The sequence below is a fragment of the Pristiophorus japonicus genome, chromosome 32 (assembly GCF_044704955.1).
Source record: "Pristiophorus japonicus isolate sPriJap1 chromosome 32, sPriJap1.hap1, whole genome shotgun sequence".
In the NCBI taxonomy this organism is placed as follows: Eukaryota; Metazoa; Chordata; class Chondrichthyes; family Pristiophoridae; genus Pristiophorus; species Pristiophorus japonicus.
Window position 1 is genome coordinate 9,070,636 of NC_092008.1, and position 18,211 is coordinate 9,088,846.

General features: G+C 48.7%; 1 protein-coding gene across 1 annotated transcript; it reads left to right on the top strand.

Moving 5' to 3' along the window:
- The first annotated feature begins 1,753 nt into the window (after positions 1 to 1,753).
- Positions 1,754 to 15,997, top strand: LOC139240458 (caspase-14-like). Its single transcript, XM_070868993.1, has 7 exons — positions 1,754 to 2,150; positions 9,735 to 9,769; positions 10,267 to 10,416; positions 10,592 to 10,811; positions 11,979 to 12,098; positions 14,706 to 14,815; positions 15,709 to 15,997. The coding sequence occupies exons 1-7, from the start codon at positions 1,847 to 1,849 to the stop codon at positions 15,823 to 15,825; spliced, it is 1,056 nt and encodes a 351-aa protein (XP_070725094.1). The 5' UTR covers positions 1,754 to 1,846; the 3' UTR covers positions 15,826 to 15,997.
- Positions 15,998 to 18,211: the final 2,214 nt, after the last annotated feature.

The following is an 18,211-nucleotide window of genomic DNA, read 5'->3' on the forward strand; positions in this document are numbered from 1 at the left end:
GGCTATTCAGCCCCTCGAGCCTGTTACATTAGGAACAGGAGGCTATTCAGCCCCTCGAGCCTGTTACATTAGGAACAGGAGGAGGCCGTTCAGCCCCTCGAGCCTGTTACATTAGGAACAGGAGGAGGCCGTTCAGCCCCTCGAGCCTGTTCCCAAATTCAATCAGATCACGGCTGACCTTGGTTCTGTAACCCTTAATACCCTTACCCAACAAAAATCCATCGATCTCAGTTATGAAAGCTCCAATTGCACCCCCAGGATCCAGTGTTTTGGGGGGAGAGAGTCCCAGATTCCCACTGCCCTGTGTGTGAAGAAGCGTTTGCCGACATCACCCCTGAACGGCCGGGGTCCAATTTGAAGGTGACGTCCCCTTGTTCTGGACTGCCCCCCCACCAGAGGGAACAGTTTCTCTCGAGCCACCCGATCGAATCCTTTAATCCTCTCAAACCCCTCGATCAGATCATCGCTTAATCTTCTACACTCGAGGGAACACAGGCCCAGTCTGTGCCACCTGTCGTCGGCATTTAACCCATTAGCCCCCGGGGTATCATTCTGCTCAGTCTGCGCAGCTTTCCTTCCGAGGCCAATATATCCTCCTTGAGGGGCAGGGCCCAGACTTGGACGCAGTGACTCCAGACGGGATACTGCCATCAGAAGGATCTTATCGACACGTATCAGATTATGAGGGGGGCTCGACAAGGTGGATGCAGAGAGGATGTTCCCACTGATGGGGGAGACTAGAACTAGGGGGCACGGTCTTAGAATAAGGGGCCGCCCATTTAAAACTGAGATGAGGAGGAATTTCTTCTCTCAGAGGGTTGTAAATCTGTGGAATTCGCTGCCTCAGAGAGCTGTGGAAGCCGGGACATTGAATATATTTAAGACAGCGATCGACAGTTTCTTAACCAATAAGGGAAGTGGAGCTGAGTCCATGATGGGATCAGCCATGATGGTATTAAATGGCGGAGCAGGCTCGAGGGGCCGAATGGCCGACTCCTGCTCCTATTTCTGATGTGGGTGCACTGATGGTGGAGGGGAGTGGTCGCTTGGGAAAGGCTGTGGAGGGGGTATTGGCGCTGGCGGGCCTTGATGTCCGTGTGCTGGAGGTGGAGGAAGCAAAGACTTTGGTGTGGCGCCCTGGGAGGCCAGGCGCACCAACATCAGGGTCCTCGACCAGGCTAACATCCCCAGTATTGGAGCACTGACCACACTCCATCAGCTTCGCTGGGCAGGCCACATGGTTCGCACGCCGGACACGGGACTCCCTAAGCAAATGCTCTATGCGCAGTTCCTTCGCGGTAAACCAGCCAAAGGAGGGACAGCGGAAACGTTCCAAGGACACCCTCACAGCCTTCCCTGGTGAAGCGCGACCTCACCTGGGAAGACCCTGGCCGAAGACCGCCCGAGGTGGCGAAAGTGCGTCCCGGAGGGCGTTGAGCTCGTCGCGTCCCATCACAAAGAGCGCGAAGAGCTCGGGCGCAGGCAGGGGAAGGAGCGTGCGGCAAACTAGCCCCACCCACCCTCGACGAGCGTCTGTCCCACCCTGTAACAGGGTCTGTGGCTCGCGTACCGGACTGTTGAGCCGTCAAAGAACTCACTTTGGGAGTGGAAGCGAGTCTTCCTCCATTCCGAGGGACTGCCTATGGTGATGATACTCTTCAAGCAATAAACAGTGCTGCATTGGCTGTGGAGCGCACTGTGACGTCCTGAGGGGTGGGGGGGGGGGTGATATAGAAGCAATGCAGAGGCGGCAGGAAATGGGTTAAGGCAGTGGGACGTTCAAAGTGAAACTAAATAGTGAGCTTTGTAGGGCGCAGCCTAAGTTCATTACGTTTCACTCTCAGCAATGGCTTTGACCGTGAGGGAAGCTATCCTGTGCACCCTGCAGCAGCTGGAGGACCGTGACTTCATCAAATTCAGGAGCAGAATTGCCCAGAAATCGGTGCAATTGCATTGGCTCGGGGACGTTGTGAACTGGCTGTTATTGCTTGGTCTGGACCGAGATGATGTGACTGACCGCCTCATCGGGCAGTTTGGGAAGGCAGTGGCCTGCCAGCTCGTCATCGACACTCTACAATGTATGAAGCAGAAGCGAACTTTGTCGTATTTCCTGCGGTCACTTCAGAGCGTGGGACACCAGGACAGCGCAGGTCAGAACCATAAGAACATCAGAACTAGGAGCAGGAGTCGGCCATACGGCCCCTCGAGCCTGCTCCGCCATTTAATACCATCATGGCTGATCCGATCATGGACTCAGCTCCACTTCCCCGCCCGCTCCCCAGAACCCTTCACTCCCTTATCGCTCAAAAATCTGTCGATCTCCACCTTAAATATATTCAATCTCCCGGCTTCCACAGCTCTCTGAGGCAGCGAATTCCACAGATTTACAACCCTCTGAGAGAAGAAATTCCTGCTCATCTCAGTTTTAAATGGGCGGCCCCTCATTCTAAGATTATGCCCCTCTGGTCCCCACCGCCCCCCCCCCAGCTGTATCGCTGGGTTGCTTTGCGAACTCCTCTCGACCACGGGTCCACTAAAAGGGCCCCGTAAATCTTCTATACCTGAGGAAATACAAGCCGAGCCTACCACCTGTCTCTGGAATTTAACCCTTTTTGGCCCCGGGTATCGTTCTGGTGAATCTGCGGTGCCACCCCTCCCAGGCCGATACTTCCCTCCTGAGGTGCGGGGGGGGGGGGGCCCAGAACTGGACACAGTTACTCCAGGCGGGGTGTAACAGCCAGGAGTCTCTGTCAGTTTCACTATTAGTAATACCGGAAGTTTCAGAAATAAAACTGTCATCTCAAAAGGTTTTTATAATTTAAATAATAAACAATTTAAGTCATTAAAAAATAACATTCTAGCTAACATCAGAGATAGAAGTCTTTAAAATCAGGAAAGGTTTTGATCGAGTGGATATGGAGAAGATGTTCCCATTTGAGGGAGAGACCAGAACTAGGGGGCCATCAATATAAGACGGTCACTAGTAAATCCAATGGGGAATTCAGGAGAAACTTCTTTACCCAGAGAGTGCTGAGAATGTGGAACTCGCTGCCACAGGGAGCGGTCGAGGAGAATAGTAGTCGCCTGTTTACCATTCCTCTTCGGACGTGTGAGCTGAGGTTTAATTCTTGTCTCTGTGCACCAACACTATTCAGCAGAGCGAACAGAGAGTTACTGAAGAGGGAAGACCCGGAGCTGTAGGATGTTACCCCCTCCAGCCCCACACCCGCCCCCCCCCCCCAGATCTCTGCACTCCCAAAATTCCAGCCTCTTGCACACCCCCCCCACCTCCCAATTTCCATCGCTCCTCCATCGGTGGCCGTGCCTTCAGCTGGCTGGGGCCCCAAGTTCTGGAATTCCCTCCCTAAACCTCTCCGCCTCTCTCTCCTCCTTTAAGACACTTTCGTCTCTGACTCGGTGTGAAATTTTGACTGATTTCCGCTCCATTGAAGCGCCTTGGGACGTTTTACTACGTTAAAGGCGCTATATAAATGCAAGTTGGTGTTCAAAGGGCGGTGGATGCAGATTCAATAGTAACTTTGCAAAGAGAATTGGATAAAGGCTAGAAGGGGGAAGATGTGCAGGGCTGTAGGGATAAAGCAGGGGACTGAGATTAATTGGACAGCTCCTTCAAAGAGCTGGCACGGGCACGATGGACCAAATGGCCTCCTTCTCTGTTGTATCATAATTCTAAAAGGACAGAGTGTGAAAAAAACAAGCCTAAAGGCTCTGTGTCTCAATGCGAGGAGCATTCGTAATAAGGTGGATGAATTAACTACGCTGATTGCTGTTAACGGATATGATGTCATTGGGATTACAGAGACATTGCTCTCGGGTGACCAAGGCTGGGAACTCAACATCCAAGGGGTCTTCAATATTCAGGAAAAAATAGACTGAAAGGAAAAGGAGGTGGGGTAGCGTTGCTGGTTAAAGAGGAGATTAACGCAATAGTAAGGAAGGACATTAGCTTGGATGAGGTGGAATCTGTATGGGGAGAGCTGTGAAACACTAAAGGGCAGAAAACACGAATGGGAGTTGTGTACAGACCACCAAACAGTCATAGTGAGGTTGGGGATGGCATCAAACAGGAAATGAGGGATGTGTGCTATTACGCTCATAATAAAGGATGAAACTGAGTATTGTATGCGATGAGTAAGTGTGACCTTAGCTCCTTTAATTAGACTCCAGAGTGCAGGTACAGCGTGGGTGGCCTGCTTATATACTGTGCTCCCAAGGGATGCTGGGGTCCATTGGTCAATTTGACCTGAAACGCCCTACTCCCTTCTTTGGCTATGATGGTGCCAGCAAGCCATTTGGGACTATGTCCATAATTGAGTACAAACAGGTTCATTGATCTCAATATCACGTGACAAATTTGCTCGATCATGGTACATGCCTTGTTGGTGCCGCCTGCCCTCGACGTGATCCTGGAGGTCAATATGGACAAGAGAGAGCCTTGTTTTGAGTGTCCTTTTCATGAGCAGCTCGGCTGGGGGGAACCCCGGTCAGCGAGTGGGGTCTGGTGCGGTAGCTGAGCAGAACTCGGGACAGGCAGGTCTGCAGGGAGCCTTCTGACACACGTTACAAGCTTTGCTTGATGGTCTGGACTGCCCGTTCTGCCTGGCCGTTGGATGCGGGCTTGAATGGGGCAGATGTGACGTGCTTGATCCCGTTGTGGGTCATGAATTGCTTGAATTCAGCACTGGTGAAACACGGCCCATTGTCGCTGACTAGGACATCGGGCAGGCCGTGTGTGGCAAACATGGCTCGTAGGCTTTCAATGGTGGCGGGGGACGTGCTTACAGACATTATTACACATTCAATCCATTTTGAATAAGCATCCACAACAACCAAGAACATTTTGCCTCGAAATGGGCCTGCATAGTCAACGTGGATCCCAGACCACGGTTTGGAGGGCCAAGACCACAAACTTAGCGATGCCTCTCTGGGCGCATTGCTCAGTTGAGAGCAAGTGTTGCATTGGCGCACTCATGACTGTAAACCTGAGTCGATGCCGGGCCACCACACATGGGATCTGGCTATGACCTTCATCATTACTATGCCTGGGTGAGTACTGTGTAGGTTGCGTATGAACGTTTCTCTGCCTTTCTTGGGCAAGACCACGCGATTACCCCACAAAAGCCAGTCCGTCTGTAAGGACATGTCGTCTTTGCGCCTGTGGAACGGCTTAATCTCTTCCTGCATCTCCGCTGGGACGCTGGACCAGCTCCCATGGAGGACAGTTATTTTTTTTTACCAGGGACAGTAAAGGATCCTGGCTGGTCCAGGTCCTGATCTGGCGGGCCGTAACGGGTGACTTCTCGTTCTCGAATGCATCCATCACCATGAGCAAGTCTGCAGGCTGTGCCATTTCCACCCCGGTGGTGGGCAATGGTAGCCGACTGAGAGCATCAGCGCAGTTCTCTGTGCCCGGTCTGTGGCAGATTACATAGTTGCATGCCGAAGGCGTGAGCGCCCATCTTTGGATGCGGGCAGAGGCATTGGTGTTAATCCCTTTGCTCTCTGAGAATAGTGATATGAGCAGTTTATGGTCAGTTTCTAGCTCAAACTTAAGACCAAACAAATACTGGTGCATTGTTCTCACCCCGTAAATGCATGCCCGAGCTTCTTTTTCAATCATGCTGTAGGCCCTTTCGGCCTTTGACAAACTCCTGGATGCATAGGCGACCGGTTGCAAAATCCCCGATTCGTTAGCCTGTTGTAACACACACCCGACCCCGTATGATGACGCATTGCAAGCTAGCACGAGTCGTTTCCATGGGTTATACAGAACAAGCACTTTGTTTGAACATAACAGATTTCTGGCTTTCTCAAAAGCAGCCTCTTGTGAATTCCCCTATCCCAGTCATCTTCCTTGTGCAGTAGCACATGTAGGGGTTCTAGCAAGGTGCTTAACCTGGGTAGGAAATGACCAAAATAGTCAAGGAGTCCCAGGAACGACCACAGCTCCGTCACGTTCTGTGATCTCGGCGCGTTCTTGCTGGCCTCCGTCTTAGCGTCGGTGGGTCTGATGCCGTCTGCCGCCATTCTTCTCCCTAAGAACTCGACCTCTGGCACCAGGAAAACAAACTTCGAGCGTTTCAACCTGAGTCCCACGCGATCTAGCCGACTTAGAACCTCTTCCAGGTTCTGCAAGTGTTCGATGGTGTCCCGACCTGTGACCAGTATGTCGTCCTGGAAAACCACGGTGCGTGGAAAATCGCCGCGGCCAAACGATTCCAAACTGGCATCTGTTGTAGATGAACAGACCTTTGTGCGTGTTGATGCAGGTGAGGCCTATCGAAGATTCCTCCAGCTCCTGCGTCATGTAGGCTGAGGTCAGGTCCAACTTGGTGAATGTCTTTCCTCTAGCCAGGGTCGTAAATAGGTCGTCTGCCTTGGGTAGTGAGTACTGGTCCTGTAGCGAAAAACGGTTAATCATTTCTTTATATTCCCCGCAAATTCTGACTGTGCCTTCACCTTTGAGTACTGGCACAATCGGATTGGCCAACTCGTTGAACTCCACCGACGCGATGATGTCTTCGCGCTGCAGCCTGTCCAGCTCAATTTCCACTTTCTCTCGCATCATATACGGTACCGCCCGTGCCTTGTGGTGGATTGGTCGTGCACCGGGAACCAAATGGATCTGCACTTTCACCCCCCCGAGAAGCTTCCAATGCCTGGCTCTAACAACGATGGAAATCTGCTCGGAAAATTGGGTACATGAGGTGTCGTCGACAGACGAAAGCGCTCGGATGTCGTCCCAGTTCGAGCGGATTTTTCCCGGCCAGCTTCTGCCGAACAGTGTGGGGCCATCCCCTGGCACAATCCATAGTGGGAGTTCGTGCACCGCTCCATCATAGGAGACTTTGACTTCTGTACTGCCAATTACTGGGATCAGCTCTTTGATGTAAGTTCTTAGCTTGGTGTGAATGGGGCTAAGCTTGAGCCTGTGTGCCTTGTTGCACCACAGCTTCTCGAAGGCCTTTTTGTTCATTATGGACTGACTCGCACCCGTGTCCTGTTCCACTGATACTGGAATTCCATTCAGTTCAACTTTTAATATAATCGGTGGACATTTCATGGTGAGGGTGTGTACCCTGTATACTTCTGCCTCCTCGGTTCAAGTTTCTAGTTCAGCCCGATCCACAATGGATCGATCTTCCTCTGCAACGTGGTGGTTTGCAGGGTTTGCAGCTCGCCTGCACATTCGCTGGAGGTGTCCCATTGTTATCATGGGTGACTTTAATCTACATATAGATTGGGCTAAACAAACTGGTAGTAATACGCTGGAGGATTTCCTGGAGTGTATAAGGGATGGTTTTCTAGACCAGTATGTCGAGGAACTAACTCGAGATCTGGCCATCCTAGACTGGGTCTTGTGTAATGAGAGGATTAATTAGCAATCTTGTTGTGCGAGACCCCTTGGGGAAGAGTGACCATAATATGGTAGAATTCTTTATTAAGATGGAGAGTGACACAGTTAATTCAGAGACTAGGGTCCTGAACTTAGAGAAAGATAACTTCGACGGTATGAGACGTGAATTGGCTAGGATATTTAAAGGGTTTGCCAGTGGATAGGCAATGGCAGACATTTAAAGATCACATGGATGAACTTCAACAATTGTACATCCCTGTCTGGCATAAAAATAAAATGGGGAAGATGGCTCAACCGTGGCTAACAAGGGAAATTAGGGATAGTGTTAAATCCAAGGAAGAGGTATATAAATTGGCCAACAAAAGCAGCAAACCTGAGGACTGGGAGAAATTTTGAATTCAGCAGAGGACAAAGGGTTTAATTAGGAGGGGGAAAATAGAATGAGAGTAAGCTTGCAGGGAACATAAAAACTGACTGCAAAAGCTTCTACAGATACGTGAAGAGAAAAAAATTAGTGAAGACAAGTGTAGGTCCCTTACTGTCAGAATCAGGTGAATTTATAATGGGGAACAAAGAAATGGCAGACCAATTGAACAAATACTTTGGTTCTGTCTTCACTAAGGAAGACACAAATAACCTTCTGGAAAAACTAGGGGACCGAGGGTCTGGTGAGAAGGAGGAACTGAAGGAAATCCTTTAGTTAATCAGCAAATTGTGTTGGGGAAATTGATGGGATTGAAGGCCGATAAATCCCCATGGCCTGATATTCTGCATCCCAGAGTACTTAGGGAAGTGGCCCTAGAAATAGTGGATGCATTAGTGGTCATTTTCCAACATTCTATAGACTCTAGATCAGTTCCTATGCACTAGAGGGTAGCTAATGTAACACCACTTTTTAAAAAAGGGAGAGAGAAAACAGGGAATTATAGAATGGTCAGCCTGACATCAGTAGTGGGGAAAATGTTGCAATTATTAAACATGAAATAGCAGCACATTTGGAAAGCACTGACAGTATCAGTCCAAGTCAGCATGGATTTATGAAAGGGAAATCATGCTTGACAAATCTTCTAGAATTTTTTGAGGATGTAATTAGTAGAATGGACAAGGGGGAGCCAGTGGATGTGGTGTATTTAGACCTTCAAAAGGCTTTTGACAAGGTCCCACACAAGAGATTAGTGTGCAAAATTAAAGCACATGGTATTGGGGGTAATGTATTGACGTGGATAGAGAACTGGTTGGCAGACAGGAAACAAAGAGTCGGGATAAACGGGTCCTTTTCAGAATGGCAGGCAGTGACTAGTGGGGTACCGCAAGGTTCAGTGCTGGGACCCCAGCTATTTACAATATACATTAATGATTTAGACGAAGGAATTGAATGTAATATCTCCAAGTTTGCAGATGACACTAAGCTGGGTGGCGGTGTGAGCTGTGAGGAGGATGCTAAGAGGCTGCAGGGTGATTTGAAAAGGTTAGGTGAGTGGGCAAATGCATGGCAGATGCGATATAAGATGCAGATGCACTTTGGTGGCCAAAACAGGAAGGCAGAATATTATCTGAATGGCGGCAGATTAGTAAAAGGGGAGGTGCAACGAGACCTGGGTGTCATGGTACATCAATCATTGAAAGTTGGCATGCAGGTACAGCAGGCGGTGAAGAAGGCAAGTGGCATGTTGGCCTTCATAGCGAGAGGATTTGAGTATAGGAGCAGGGAGGTCTTACTACAGTTGTACAGGGCCTTGGTGAGGCCACACCTTGAATATTGTGTTCAGTTTTGGTCTGCCAATCTGAGGAAGGACATTCTTGCTATTGAGGGAGTGCAGCGAAGGTTCACCAGACTGATTCCTGGGATGGCAGGACTGACATATGAAGAAAGACTGGATCGACTAGGCTTATAGTCAATAGAATTTAGAAGAATGAGAGGGGATCTCATAGAAACATATAAAATTCTGATGGGATTGGACAGATTAGATGCAGGAAGAATGTTCCCGATGTTGGGGAAGTTCAGAACCAGGGGTCACAGTCTAAGGTTAAGTGGTAAGCCTTTTAGGACCGAGATGAGGAGAAATTTCTTCACTTAGAGAATTGTGAACCTGTGGAATTCTCTACCACAGAAAGTTGTTGAGGCCAGTTCGTTAGATATATTCAGAAGGAAGTTAGATGTGGCCCTTGCGGCTAAAGGGATCAAGGAGTATGGAGAGAAAGCAGGAATGGGGTACTGAAGTTGCATGATCAGCCATGATCATATTGAATGGTGGTGCAGGCTCGAAGAGACGAATGGCCTGCTCCTGCACCTATTTACTGTGTATCGTTCTATCAAATCCCCTTCCTCAACTGAAGTTCTGATGTCTCTCCACAGGTGCCGCCCCTCAACGTGACCTGACCGGCTCTGAGGTACTGAGTTTGTTTTGCTGGGAGTTCTATATTTGCCTTTGAGAGATGTTTACTCGGAGACCTGTCCCTGCCATCTGGAGGGAGAGGGGAGAGGGTTGTAAAGCTGTGCCAGGGTATGGTGCCACAAGTGGGCAGCAGTGTGAATCCGGGCAGGACATTCGACTACAGGAGGCGGGCAGTATCACAGCCACCCCGGGTGAGAGGGGGCGAAGCTGGCACAGGCCAGGGATGGAACCCAGGCCCCTCCTGCTTTGTGCGGCCACCCACACACGTGTAGACGTCGAGATGCTTGGGCCTCAGCTGTGAAGCCCCCCATGGCCGAATGGCCTGCGCACACTCGCTGCCCGCCTGACCATTTGAGTGAGGGAATCACGGGGGACCAGCCAGTGCCTACGGAACTGGATCCCCAGTGAGAAGCAGCAGCTTCAGGAAGGTGGGAAGGCGAGAGAGGTGCGTGTTTATTAACCATGTGCATTTCTCTTGTATCTTGTTACCAGGATTGCTACGACATGTCTGGATATTGTCGTGCATTTGTGCTTGTTGTCCAACAGGGTCGGGCAGGTGCTGAAAACGAACTCCTGAATCTGAGAAAATTCTCGCGGGATTTTAACTTTTCCATCACAGAGTGCGTTGACCCTACGAATAAGGTTAGATTTAGCATTTTTAATCCGTTAGTCACCAATGAGATTGAGCACAATGGACACCCAGGAGTTGCCACGGACGGTGTAGTTTGGGGAAATGCAGCTCCTGAGTCAGAGTTCACCCTCCCAGACATTCTACAAGTTCCCTGACTGGCCTTGATACCTTGCTTCTTTTGTGCAGGAGATCATCCCGGCTCTGGAGGAGTTTCGCGACGAGATGTCAGCAAAGGTCAGCTGTTCGTTTGTTTTCATCATGGCGCACGGCGAGCTGGGAAAGATTTTCGGAATTAACGACAGAAGAGGAGTAAAATTGGAAAAGATAATCTCGCTCTTCGATAATGCAAACTGCCGGGCGCTCCAACGCAAACCCAAAGTCTTTGTGATCCAAGCGTGCAGGGGAGGTAAAGAATACCGACTTGGTTTGATGGGACAGTGTAGAGGGAGCTTTACTCTGTATCTAACCCCGTGCTGTAGCTGCCCTGGGAGTGTTTGATGGGGACAGTGCAGAGGGAGCTTTACTCTGTATTTAACCCCGTGCTGTACCTGCCCTGGGAGTGTTTGATGGGGACAGTGTAGAGGGAGCATTACTCTGTATCTAACCCCATGCTGTAGCTGCCCTGGGAGTGTTTGATGGGACAGTGTAGAGGGCTCTGTATCTAACCCATGCTGTACCTGCCCTGGGAGTGTTTGATGGGACAGTGTAGAGGGAGCTTTACTCTGTATCTAACCCCATGCTGTAGCTGCCCTGGGAGTGTTTGATGGGGACAGTGTAGAGGGAGCTTTACTCTGTATCTAACCCCATGCTGTAGCTGCCCTGGGAGTGTTTGATGGGACAGTGTAGAGGGCTCTGTATCTAACCCCATGCTGTACCTGCCCTGGGAGTGTTTGATGGGACAATGTAGAGGGAGCTTTACTCTGTATCTCACCCGTGCTATACCTGCCCTGGGAGTGTTTGATGGAGACAGTGTAGAGGGAGCTTTACTCTGTATCTAACCCCGTGCTGTACCTGCCCTGGGAGTGTTTGATGGGACAGTGTAGAGGGAGCATTACTCTGTATCTAACCCCGTGCTGTATCTGCCCTGGTCTGTTCGATTCTAATCTAGTGTTATAACTTTGATGTGTGCAAAATGAATAAAAAAATGAGATTCAATGTATGAAAATGACGGGTGGAAAATGTGTTGAAATATGTCACGTTACGGAAGTGTAGCTGATACCCTGTGGCATTGCTCACTGGCAGCGTGCATTCTGGTGTAAGATGGTCACATTTGAGCTGTGTTAAACCTGGCCTGTCCCTGTAAAGCCACTGTTCAGAGACTCAGTATGGAGATAATAAGCCCTCGCTGAGGTCAGTCAGAGGGTAATTGCCATGTGAAGTTTTGTTAACTTGGTGGATGCTGGTAAATCCCAGCTCCTGTCTGTCGGGAGAGCCCAGATTCCCAGTGGGACGAGCGCTCTGCTGGCGTTTATCGTTTTCATAATTCTGACACGTTGCAGCGCGCTCGAGACAGATTCTGCAGACGGGAGTCTTGCGAAGAGCATTAATTTTAAATGTCTTTTTGTTTGGACAGAGGAATCAGACCCAGGTGTTGAGTATTTTGTGGATTCACATCAAGCAAACTGTCAAACATCTGAGCCAAAGAAGCTGCCGACATTGTCGGACACCTTTATCGTGTACCCTGCTCAACCTGGTTAGTACATTACATTCTATCTGTCCCTAGCCCCACCCCACCGACTTACTCACTCACTGTTTCACGGGCATTCAATGAGATCATGGCTGATCTTCTACCTTAACTCCACTTTCCTACCCTATCCTCATATCCCTTAATCCCTCAGCTGCCCAAAAATCTATCGATCTCAGCCTTGAATATACTCAACGACTCAGCATCCACAGTCCTCTGGGGCAGAGAATTTCAAAGATGCATCACCGACTGAAGAAATTCCTCCTCATCTCAGTCCTAAATGGCCGACTCCTTATCCTGAGACTGTGACCCCTGGTTCTAGACTCCCCAGCCCGGGGGAAACATCCTCCCTGCATCTACCCTGCCAATCCCCCTCAGAGACCACCTCTCCTCACAGGAAAGCCCTCTCATCCCAGGGATCAGTCTGGTGAACCTCCATTGTACCTCCTCCAAGGCAAGTATATCCTTCCTAAGATAAGGAGACCAGAACTTTGCACAGTACTCCAGGTGTGGTCTCACCAAGGCCCTGTATAATATTAGAAAGTCTTTGTTACTTATACTCCATCCCCCTTACAACAAAGGCCAACATTCCATCTGCCTTCCCGATTGCTTGCTGTACCTGCATACTAACTGTTTCTTGTACGAGGACACGCACATCTCTCTCTATACCAACATTTAATCGTTTCTCACTATTTAAAAAATATTATTTTTCTATTCTTTCTACCGAAGTGAATAACCTCACATTTCCCTACATTATACTCCATCTGCCACCTTATTGCCCACTCACTTAACCAGTCTATATCCCTTTGCATCCTCCTCACATCTTACTTTCCCACCTAGCTTTGTATCGTCAGCAAACTTGGATACATTACACTCGGTCCCTTCATCCAAGTCATTAATACAGATTGTAAATGGCTGAGGCCCCAGCACTGATCCCTGCGGCACCCCACTATTTATGGCCTGTCAATCTGAAAATGACCTGCTGATCCCTACTCTGTTTTCTGTTCATTATCTAATCCTGTATGCATGCTAAGACCTTACCCCCAACCCCATGAGCCCTTATCTTGCTTAACAACCTTTGATATAGACCCTTATCCAATGCCTTTTGGAAATCCAAATATACTACATCAACTGGTTCCCCTTTATCTACCCTGCTAGTTACACCCTCAATAAACTCTAATAAATTTGTTAAACATGATTTCCCTTTCAATAAAACCATGTTGACTCTGCCTAATCATGTTATGATTTTCTAAGTGCCCTGATACCACTTCCTTAGCAATGGATTCCAGCATTTTCCCAACAACTGATGTCAGGCTAACTGGCCTGTTGTTCCCCGTTTTCTCTCTCCTTCCTTTCTCGAATAGCGATGTTACATTTGCTATCTTCCAATTTGCTGGGTCCGTTCTAGATACATGGAATTTTGGGAGATCACAAACAATGCATCCACTATCTCTGCAGCCACCTCTTTTCGAACCCCAGGATGTAGGCCGTCAGGTCCAGGGGATTTGTCAGCTTTTTGTCCCATTAGTTTCTCCAGTACTTTATCTACTGATATTAATTACTTTAAGTTCCTCGCTCTCATTAGACCCTTGGTTCCCCAACATTTTAGGAATGCTTTTTGTGCCTTCTACTGTGAAGATACATACAAAGGGCTCTATAGGTATGTAAAGAGAAAAAGGTTAGTAAAGACAAACGTAGGTCCCCTGCAGTCAGAATCAGGGGAAGTCATAACTGGGAACAAAGAAATGGCGGACCAATTGAACAAGTACGTTGGTTCGATATTCACTAAGGAGGACACAAACAACCTTCCGGATATAAAGGGGGGTCAGAGGGTCTATTAAGGAGGAGGAACTGAGGGAAATCTTTATTAGTCGGGAAATTGATGGGACTGAAGGCCGATAAATCCCCAGGGCCTGATGGTCTGCATCCCAGAGTACTTAAGGAGGTGGCCTTGGAAATAGCGGATGCATTGAGTCATTTTCCAACATTCCATAGACTCTGGATCAGTTCCTATGGAGTGGAGGGTAACCAATGTAACCCCACTTTTTAAAAAAGGGAGAGAAAACAAGGAATTATAGACCGGTCAGCCTGACATTGGTAGTGGGTAAAATGATGGAATCAATTATTAAGGATGTGATATTAGCACATTTGGAAAGAGATGACATGAGCAGTCGGAGGAACCATCTTTCAGGAGACGTTAAACCGAAGTCCCATCTGCCCTTTCAGGTGGACGTAAAAGATCCCACAGCCACGATTGGAAGAAGAGCCGGGGCCTTCAATCCCCTCAATCAACATCTCATTGCTGTTTGTGGGAGCTTGCTGTGCGCAATTTGTCTGCTGCGTTTCCTACATTGCAGCAGTGACTGCACTTCAAAAAGTCCCTCATTGGCTGTGAAGTGCTTTGAGTTGGCCTGAGGTGGTGAAAGGCGCGATAGAAATGGGAGTCTTTCTTTCCTTCCTACCTCCTTTTGTCCTTCATGGCCTTGCCCCTCCCTGTCTCTGTAAACGTGCTGCACCTTTCCCGGGGTGGGGGGAAAATTGAAGTCTTGATTTTTACGTCACGCTCCAGGCATCCCGTTTGTGGTTATTAATCTCAATGTCCGATTGTGTCTTCAGGTTACGTGGCTTACCGTAAGGGTGTTCGTGGGTCACTGATGGTCACACACATGATGAAGGTGCTCAAACACTTTGGGACGACTTTGCACCTCTCTGACCTGTTTGTCAAGGTGAGGGAAAATCTGCGTCGTCACGTCAAAGTGACAAACGTTTTCGGGCTACATGACGAAACGTCCTGCCAGGCGCTAATCGTTCCCTCCTCCAGCGATATTCAGCTTCGACGCTCCTAGAGGGACGTGGAACGCTAACTCAAACACGAACCCCTTCGCTTGGGGCGCAAACGTCTGGGAGCCGGACGGCAGTGGTAGAGCGCTGAACAATTTCGAGCAGTATTGGTAACTGTAACAGAGGCCGCTTCCCTGGCTTATAGGGATGGGCCAATGGTGCTGCTGGAGCTAGTTGTCAGCAGTTGTGTTGCTAAGCGACCTGCGTGACTGCCATTACAGCCCCAAACACTCTCACACAGTGGAGGCTTGGACATCTCACACCAGTGAACCGTGACAAACTGTGGGCAGGCACCAGAGCGGTAAAGGTTGTGCGAGCTGAAGACCGTTCCCCCAGCGGCCAGCCGAGTTCACAACGCCTCCTCTTGCTGCCGCTGTCGGCGCGAGGCCATACAGCCACATCCGGGGCGGTAACAGGGGACGCCGCGCACTTTACGAGAGTCACGGACTGCGGGGCGCCGGAGGCTCAGGAGCCAGCGCTAATCCGGCACGGAGGTTCGCGAGCGTTCCTGCATACGCCGCGCCCCACTTTCAGCGGTCTCTGGGTTACTGGTCCGGTAACATAACCGTACCCCGGGGCGAACCAGCACGGTCTCCTAAACGGCAACGAGCCAACCGTGTATTGCCGAGACGAAAGCAAAATATTGCGGGCGCTGGAAATCTGAAATAAAAACCGAAAACGCTCAGACTGCGATGGGGAGCCCTCGCTGCGGTAAGGCGCGGACTGGTGCCAGTTGTTGCCGCCGCTGAACGGTTTTTGATTTTCGATCATGTTGCAGGTGAATCAGAAAATGACAAGGGAAGAGTTGACAGACATGAATGGGGAAGATGTGAAGACGGTGCTGGTGATGGAATCCACACTGACCAAGTCGGTGTACTTCACAGGTCGCGATTGATCGCCGCTGACCCCAGGGTCGACCTGCACCCTCGCAGCTGGACACTCCAGATGCTGCATGACAGAAATACAAATGGAAAATTCTGAAGCACAGTAGCTCCTGGCCGCATCTGTAAAGGAAGCAAGCAAATTAATGTCATGGTTGTTCCACTAGAACGTGCCGTTTCCTTGGCTCTGTATAATTTTATTTCTTAATAAATGTTATTCATCCACTTAACCTGATGTGCAATCATTGTCATTTATCCACCAATTGTAGAGCTCAGAGGCTATCCAAATTTGAGGCTGCTCACATAAGCTTGAATGAGTTTTTCAGGAGTTTTAAGAGTTTAAACTCGCTTGGCAGGGGGATGGGAACCCGAGAACAAATTCAAGAGGGAAGGAAGTAAAACAGAAATTGAATAGGAAGAATCTAGAAAGAAAATCTGTTAGACAGAGGAAACAAGGCTTAGTAAGTAGTAAGCAACTGGAGGTCTTCATGTGCTAAATGGTATATACTTTGATGTAAGTGGTATAGCGAATAAGGTGAATGAGCTAAGAGCACTGGTAGACAATTGGGAGTATGACATTATAAACATTACAGAAACATGGCTGAAAGAGGGACAGGTTTGGCAGATCAATATTCCTGGTTAGAGGATTTTTAGACAAGGTAGAGAGGGGGATAAAAAGGGGGTGTCGCGGTACTGATTAAAGAAACTATTACAGCAGTGAGGAGGGATGATATGTTACAGGGATCATCAAATGAAGCCATATGGGTCGAATTGAAAAATAAAAAAGGGGCGATCACACTGCTGTGTGTGTATTATAGACCTCCAAACAGTGGGGGGGGAGAGAGAGGGGCAAATATGTCGTCAAATTGCTGTGAAGTCCAAAAACCAGAGGGTAGTAATAGTAGGGGATTTTAACTATCCAAATATTGATTGGGACAAATCTAGTGTGAAGGGTATAGAAGGTGCGGAATTCTTGAAATGCATTGAAGAGAACTTTTTTAGTCATTATGTAGGTACCCCAACACGAGAGGGGGTGGTCTTGGGTTTAGTTTTGGGGAATGAAGCTGGGCAGGTTGAAGGGGTATTAGTGGGGGAGCACTTGGGTGCAAGTGACCATAATTCAGTCAGATTCAAGTTGGTTATGGATAAGGACAAGGATAGGCATAGAATAAACGTCCCAAATTGGGGAAAAGCTAATTTTACTAAGTTAAGGAGTGATTTGGCCATCGTGGACTGAAAACAGCTACTTGTGGGTAAATCAGTGTCGGAACAGTGGGAGGCATTCAAGGAGGAGATCGAGAAGGCTCAGGCCATATCATATGCCCTTAAAGAAAAAGGTTGGGAATAATAATTCTAGAGCCCCCTGGATGTCTAGGGACTTACAGGGGAGGATTAAGAAAAAAAGGGAAGCTTATGTCATATATCAATAGCTAAGCAGTGACAGGATCGGTCCAAGTCAGCATGGATTTATGAAAGGGAAATCATGCTAGACAAATCTTCTAGAATTTTTTGAGGATGTAACTAGTAGAGTTGATAAGGGAGAACCAGTGGATGTGGTGTATTTGGACTTTCAAAAGGTTTTTGACAAGGTCCCACACAAGAGATTAGAGTGCAAAATTAAAGCACATGGTATTGGGGGCAATGTATTGACATGGATAGAGAACTGGTTGGCAGAGAGGAAGCAAAGAATAGGAATAAACGGGTCCTTTTCAGAATGGCAGGCAGTGACTAGTGGGGTACCGCAGGGTTCAGTGCTGGGACTCCAGCTATTTACAATATATATTAATGATTTAGACGAAGGAATTGAATGTAATATCTCCAAGTTTGCAGATGGCACTAAGCTGGGTGGCGGTGTGAGCTGTGAGGGGGATGGTAAGAGGCTGCAGAGTGACTTGGACAGGTTAGGTGAGTAGGCAAATGCATGGCAGATGCAGTATAATGTGGATAAATGAGGTTATGCACTTTGGAGGCAAAAACAGGAAGGCAGATTACCTGAATGGTGACAGATTAGGAAAAGGGGAGGTGCAACGAGACCTGGATGGCATGGTACATCAGTCATTGAAGGTTGGCATGCAGGTACAGCAGGTGGTGAAGAAGGCAAGTGGCATGTTGGCCTTCATACCGAGAGGATTTGAGTATAGGAGCAGGGATGTCTTACTACAGTTGAACAGGGCCTTGGTGAGGCCACACCTTGAATAGTGTGTACAGTTTTGGTCTCCTAATCTGAGGAAGGACATTCTTGCTCTTGAGGGAGTGCAGCGAAGGTTCACCAGACTGATTCCCGGGATGGCAGGACTGACATATGAAGAAAGACTGGGTCGACTAGCCTTATATTCACTGGAATTTAGAAGAATAAGAGGGGATCTCATGGAAACATAAAATTTTGACGGGATTGGACAG

Coding starts and splice junctions, on each gene's coding strand:
- LOC139240458 (XM_070868993.1), top strand. CDS start 1,847: ATGGCTTTGACCGTGAGGGAAGCTATCCTGTGCACCCTGCAGCAGCTG. Junction 10,417..10,591: donor GCGTTGACCCTACGAATAAG/GTTAGATTTAGC, acceptor TCTTTTGTGCAG/GAGATCATCCCGGCTCTGGA. Junction 14,816..15,708: donor TCTCTGACCTGTTTGTCAAG/GTGAGGGAAAAT, acceptor ATCATGTTGCAG/GTGAATCAGAAAATGACAAG.